Source organism: Gossypium hirsutum, chromosome D08, assembly GCF_007990345.1.
Source record: "Gossypium hirsutum isolate 1008001.06 chromosome D08, Gossypium_hirsutum_v2.1, whole genome shotgun sequence".
NCBI classification, from domain to species: domain Eukaryota; kingdom Viridiplantae; phylum Streptophyta; class Magnoliopsida; order Malvales; family Malvaceae; genus Gossypium; species Gossypium hirsutum.
In genome coordinates, this window is record NC_053444.1 from 59,509,418 (window position 1) to 59,516,366 (window position 6,949).

The 6,949-nt window shown below is 36.4% G+C and overlaps 1 protein-coding gene across 1 annotated transcript; it reads right to left on the bottom strand.

The window, feature by feature from the left end:
- Positions 1-3,255: 3,255 nt before the first annotated feature.
- Positions 3,256-6,358, bottom strand: LOC107931297 (primary amine oxidase). Its single transcript, XM_016863152.2, has 4 exons — positions 4,858-6,358; positions 4,657-4,770; positions 3,891-4,438; positions 3,256-3,813 (listed from the first exon to the last, which is right to left on the bottom strand). Exons 1-4 carry the CDS (start codon positions 6,184-6,186, stop codon positions 3,603-3,605), a joined length of 2,202 nt encoding a protein of 733 aa, XP_016718641.1. The 5' UTR covers positions 6,187-6,358; the 3' UTR covers positions 3,256-3,602.
- Between the last annotated feature and the right edge of the window lie 591 nt (positions 6,359-6,949).

Consider the following 6,949-nt stretch of genomic DNA (forward strand, 5'->3'; position numbering starts at 1 on the left):
TAACATATTGTCAAAACCACTTTTTGAAAACAAAAATAGTGTCGACTTATTAAAAATGAAAATTGGAGTCGCCACCGATCTTTTATTGAGGTGTGACCGGATCACCTTGAAAATGGTTTTGGTTTAAGAATTTTAAGAAAAATGGGTTCGGGAGTTAGTTACGTACGAGGAAGGGTTAGCACCCTCGTAACGCCTAAAATTGGTACCTAATTGATTATTAGTGTCTTATAGTCGAATGTCGAAAACTCAAAAAGATTAAAAATGATCCCTTTTTATTAATACCATATTTTAAAACAATACTTAGATAAATTTGAACGAATGTAAAAAGGCCTTCTCATCCCGAGGCAATAATATGTCTATCCCGTAAGTTAGGATGCAACGCTTGAATTCCTGAGCATAAGCTATCCTTTAAAAATCTTTATTGAAATTTTGTGTATTTGAAAACTAAAATGTTTTAGCCGTTTTAGTTTGATGAGAATATCGAAACGCCGTAAGTTAGGGCACGATTTCTCGAAGTTCCAAAGATAACATATAGTTTGCCTTTATTTTTTTTTTAAAAAACCTCGTCTCGAGATATTGAAATGTCATATCCAATGAGTTAGGACACAATTTTTCGAATTCCCTAGATAAGCTTTGATTTGAAATTTTTACGCTTAAATTGAAAAAGGGATACTCGGTTACTTAAATTCAATGAAGAAAATTGAAGCCAAGTAAGTTAGGGCACAATCTTCTCGAAAATTTTGGATACTGGGTATTACATTATTTTGAAAACCTTTGAATAAAATGATTTCAATATTTTGATTAAACACAACCTTTTAAACGAATAAAATGCAATGGAACAATAATAGACGACGCAGAATAATAATTCGTAAACTAAAATGTACACTAATGAGCGACAAAGAATCAATAAATACGAATAAACAATACCATATACATAAGAGCAACAATCTTATATCCCATGTTATGCAAATACTAACATTAAAGACTAATAAATTTAAAGTCAATTTTGAAAGAAATGCTAAACAAATTTACACAAATAAAGTATAACTAGTTTTAAAGAAAATAAAAAATATATACAAAAAGGAAGTTTAAAATCATTAATATAAACAAATAAATTATATGTATAACATTTCAAAACAAACAATATATATATGAGTTTGAAATAAATCAAAATAAAGATAAAAAATAAATACTATGTGAAATGATAATTTCTAAATGAATTTTAAAATAAATGTAATATAAAAAAGAAAACCAAAATAGGTAGTACACAAAATAATATACATATATTTATTTGAATAAATAACATATAAAAACTTTTAGAGTATCAATAATGTACAAATAGAATAAGAAATAATTTAATATAAATTATATATGTATATATAAAATAGTATATTATAAAAACATTTTCATATAAATCTTTAAAACATAGAAACATATAAAAATGAATTTAAAAAAACATATTATAAAATAAAAATCATTAAAAGAAATGTTATATTGGATTTAAATATATATATTATAAACTTAAATGATAATAGCATATAAAAAAACTTTAAATAATAGTACACAATAGAATAAAATCATGTATATATAAAACGGTTAGATATATCAATATAAAAAAATATAATAATAATACTAATAATAATATTATTATTATTAATTAATAAACTAATTTTTTTAAATAACAAAAAGGATTAAATCGCAATTAGAATCGAATTAACAGGAAACAAACAAAATTAAAAACAAAATGAAGGATTAAAACGCAATATGCGGATTACATGGGGGCCAGATTGGAAATATTTCCTCGCCCCCAAAACGCTGCGTTGCAACCTGGGTTGAAGTGAAACAACATAAAAAATGCGGGGCAAAATTAAAAAAAATGAAGAGGAGAGATTTAAAAAACCTGCAAAATCGAAAGGGTTGTTTGCACAATTTTCCCAAATGCTACAAAACGCGCGGATCCTTCCCCGGATCGGGTCACCGCGCGGGTTGCTGAGGCTAAACGGCCAATACGGCACCGTTTTAAGGCCACTGAAACAGGCCCTAAACGGTGCCGTTTTACACTCTTCATAAAAGCCACTAAAAAACCTAAAATCGGAACCTTATTCTCCTTAAGCTAACAGGAAAAAAACTAGGTTTTCTCTCGCCCTCCACCGCCGCAAAGCCTGGAACCCAGTCGTCCAAACTGTCGGAGTAAGCGGAGCTCCGTTAGTGCGCTTTCGAAGGTAAGAACCTTCTCCTTTTCTTTTATTATTTTCGCATAAAAAAATGAATAACAAATCGAAGAAAGAAAATAAAAATAAAACTCTGAGAATCACCTTAAAAAAAACTGATATTCGATTTCTTTTTTTTTGTATTGATTTCGTATCCGTCCCTTTTACAGATTTTCAAATGGCTTTATATAGCCGAATAATACAAAAAATCAAAAATTACAGAAACTTTTTATTATTTTTTTCCGTTATTTGCTGCTTGCTCCTTTGCTGCATGTTTGTTGCAAGTGAAACCGTCGTACGGAAGAGGCCGTTCGTGTGGTGACGTGGAAAAGGCCGAAGGCGCATGTGTGGGGGAGTAACGGCTGAAGTTTCTAGGGTTTCTGCTAGCTGTTTTAGGTGTTGGGCCATTGGGCCATGGACTGCTGTCATATTTTTTATATTGATTTATTATTTGCATTTGGGCCCCTGGCGGATTTGGCCTTGTACACATATTATACATAATACCAAGCCGAATCCAATTGAACGTCAATTGCTTCACAATCACTTAATTTCCGATCTAAGTTCCTCGCATTGGCGTTTGATCTTCCCTTATCTTTCCCATATCTTCTTGTATTCATTGGACATCGTTTTTAAACTCTTCATCTCCTTCTTCTTGATCATGCTCAGCACCACCATTGTTATTGACTTAAATTAGAAGTTCTCAACTAAAATCAAAGCCAAAAGAGATTGATATATAAACTTGGATTGTAATAAGTTAAATGCCATCAACAGTGCATTTATATATGAAGTTAATTTTAGCAAAACTGAATCTGGAAATTTTTGGGGCAGGAGGCAGATTTCAGCATGTGTTTATGTTGGCCCATGCCATACGTTATGGGACCTAGGGCTGTTGCATAGGCCCTATACCTGCACCACATGATGAGCAAGCCCCTTGAAACAATAATTGTGACCAATCTCCATTTTGGCTTTTATGATTGGATACCTCTTTAAAATTCTACAACAATTTCAATTCGACATCATGTTATTAACGGAAGCATGACACAGATAAGCATCGACTATTCTTTCCGATTTCATTACTTTCGTATGCTGTATTAAACAGCCATCACATTGGGCATTACCTTTAAAAGTTGAAAGCCACAACGATGTAGTGACGTTTCTGCAAAGTAATTAAAACAAGGTTCTCTTTTCATTTAGACCTCTGAACATATATAAACCAGGGTTTCTTCTTTAATTCCTACACGGCTACATCCATCTTTACTGGGGGTGAGGAATGAGTTGCTTGGAATCAAACCCAAACTTAACATAATAGTCTTGTCATAGGTCAAGAGGTTGTTGGCCGCTACAACTGTAAATTCTAACTGCCCATTACCCAAGATAAAGATAGGACTATTTTCATGCTGAATAAGCAGGCCTGCAAACTGGTAAATCCTTTTCAAAATAGGGTGGGGCCCTAAGAATCGGGTTGCTCTCGAAGAAATTAACTGGCTTCAAATCAAAGCTTGATGACACTGTTGGCATTATAGGAAAATCCTCCTGGCATGGTATGTGATGGAACCCTAATGTATACCAAACCACAATGTCCTTGTTCTCGATTGGTCGATCCCTGCAAACCCAAAAAAAAATTATGGTATTGGAGAATAAAAATTTTAATCAAAAGATTCAAAACCAACAATCTTTTACCTTTCAGACCAAACATCAAGTGTGTCTTCACCGTGGCTCTGGTAAACAAATAATCCACCAGCCCATTGCTCACTTCTGTTATATGGAGTGACCCATATTTGGTTATTTGTGAATGCACCTCTTTTCTGTGGTGGATCCTCATGATCCAGCAAACTAGCTGCTGTGCCACCAGGAACAACCTTGTACCCGACAGGGTTCCCAACCCTTGTCTTTTTAGTTGGATTGATAACATGGAACTCCGATGGGTCATAGAGTTTAAGTTGAATTTGAGCATCTTTCTCTGTTTTAGCCACATTTCTAACAGCTTTTAGATAGCTTTTCCTTGGTGACTCTCCTGGAGAAGTTTCTTGCTTTTTGATATTTACGTTAACAAAGGAGTTATCAGAGCCGTCTATGTCCATATCCAAGTAGAATGTGATGTAATGGTCATGGATGACGCCAATGACGTTTTCAGACAGAAGGGTACCGAACAGATTTTCTTGCCCTTCCACTTGATTCATGTTCTCATATGCAGTCCCTTTCACCATCAAAATGCCGCTAAGTCCAACCTGCGCTCAATAACTTGGAAATTAGAATGACCTACGAAGTACGGATCATAAACACACCTATCAATGAACGATCATATCACACAATTGTCAACATATCAACAGACCACATTTAAAAGCCACCGTTGATTGAAAATATCCATGATTTTTTCAGACAAAGATGATATATACTTAACGAGATATCTGACGTATAATAGAAGAAAAAAGGAGGTTTCATTAACCTTAATCCTGATAAGTCCATCTGTTTGGAACTCCCAATCAACAATATAATCATAGTTAGCCACTGATGCAGCCATTCGAACCACTAATGTCACCTTTGGCCTTACTTCCTTAATCTGCCAAATAACCAAAAACAAATATAGGTGAAGTTGATTATACGCATGTCTTTTTAAATTTAAGGCCAAAGATTCTTTATTTCTTACCTCCATACCCGTAATTGGACTCTCTGCATGCCGCCACCCTATATCACCTGTGTACCTCTCAAACACGCAGACCATGTTTGATCGGACATAGGGTACACCATCACCGGCGGCGAACACCCCATCCATATAATATGCATTTCTTGGACAATCATTAAGCGGGTCAAGTGGCATAGCTTGCAACCCGAACCCGTATTCGCCCGCATCCATGTAAGTCTTAAAATACCATGCATCAGTGGGGTCCATGTATGGAACAAACAATTCTGAAGTAAAGCCTTTGTACATCACATCCCTCAACACCCCACTCTCAAGGTCCCGGACCTTAGCCCGAGAAACCATCACACCTGCTCTCGTATCGGGTTTCAAATGGAATTCCCAGTTTGCCCATTTCACCAAATGTTCATCTTCTATAACAAAACTTGGACCCTTTGGCTGTTCAATGGATATGGGGTTTATAGAGTTGAGATCCTGCTGGAGCTTCTGCTCCGAGAAACGATAATCAGTGTTGGTGGCTTTGGGTATGGGGATGGACCGACCCGTATCCGATACCTCCACCACTTCTTTTGTGTCCATATCGAGTAAAACAGTTAAGCCCTCGATTGGTCTCATGTAAAAGTTTGCAGTGTCTTCCATGGAGTAGCACTGTACCTTAATTAACCTCCTGTTCTCCTCCTTTTTCCCGAACCAACCTAAGGATATCGGCAGGCATGCCACGTCTTTAAGATTAACGCCTCGTTCGATGATCGTACGGTTGAACTTGGCGTTCGAAAGTGGAGCCCACGTAGCCGAGGTCATGTCTTCCATCGTCATCGTCGGGTAACCGGTCGGAGGAGCCGTGTTTAGAACGGTGACTTCGTCGGTTTCTAAGTTGACAGTCAGCACGTGCGAGACGCCGTTGGCACGTGCGATGACGGAGGCTATTCTTGGGAAGAGTGGTTGGCCTTTTTTCCATTTAAGGACAAGTTCTTTGTTGGGTTCTTCTAGGACGACGGAATGGAGCGCGTAGTTATTGGAGGACTTGAAGAGCGCGTGGGAAGAAAGGATTTTGCGGACCTTGTTGAACTCTTGGACGGTGAGGGGGTCGAGTGGGTGGCGAGGGACAGCTGACTCGTGGTGGCGACGCTGGGAGGTGGAGGCACGTGGGGTTTTTGTGAGTGTGGGTTGTTTGGACTGAAGCCGGTTCTTGGAGGAGGTGCACCAGGGAGAGTTGCTGGCACAGTCGAGGAGGGTGGTGACGCCAGGGGATGGCGCGTAATGGAGGTGAGTCCAGGCGAAGAGGAAAGCTATGGCGATGAAGAAAAAGAGGAAACGAAAGAATGGCTTTGATTCCATGGGTGTGTTTTTACTTTGAGCAGCGATAGATGATAAGCCAGTTGTTTATAGTGTCAAATGAAAGCTGCCTTAAGAAATTGGACAAGCTAGCAATTTGGATTACATGCTGATCGATGCAAACGTGGTTGGTGTATGTACATATAATATATTTTACAGAAGATTTTAAAAATCTAAGTCTTAAATATACACTCTTGTACTATAAAAAATCTTTTGCTATTTATCAAAAACAACTAAAAACTATTCACTTTTGATTCAACTATTATATTTTCATCACTCAATTTTAAAAAATTATAAATTGGTCATTGAACTATCACTAAATGTATAAATTTACACCTTGTTTACTCAATCTTTGCACCACTACTCCCTATCCCAGTAATCTAAATTGTATCAACAATAACTCACGCTTTAAACCCTAACAAAGCCATTGTTAAGCCCTTGCTTCACTTCTAACACATCCAACTCAATATCCCTTCATTCTTAACCCACTCATCATTTCTGTTTTAACCAAAATCATAATACAAGAAAATCCACAATCAAGCTATTCACACACCCTTACCTTTAACTATTAACCAAATATCACCACTACCACAATCAAAAGCAAACACAAATATCGAAAAAGGTAAATAAAAAAGAAAGAATGTCTCATGTTTCAACAAGCCCCAAATAGGACTTATAGGAGCAGAATGATAGAGTAAAATCAAAGAAAAGAGAATCAAAATATATATTAAAAAAATGCTAAACATACTTTATTCAATTAAAAGGT

What these genes read in the sequence shown, in the direction of transcription:
- LOC107931297 (XM_016863152.2), bottom strand. Translation starts at nt 6,186, where the DNA reads ATGGAATCAAAGCCATTCTTTCGTTTCCTCTTTTTCTTCATCGCCATA. An exon ending in GTCCAATTACGGGTATGGAG is followed by an intron (nt 4,771 to 4,857) that starts GTAAGAAATAAA and finishes GTTATTTGGCAG; the next exon opens with ATTAAGGAAGTAAGGCCAAA. An exon ending in ATGGACTTATCAGGATTAAG is followed by an intron (nt 4,439 to 4,656) that starts GTTAATGAAACC and finishes TATTGAGCGCAG; the next exon opens with GTTGGACTTAGCGGCATTTT.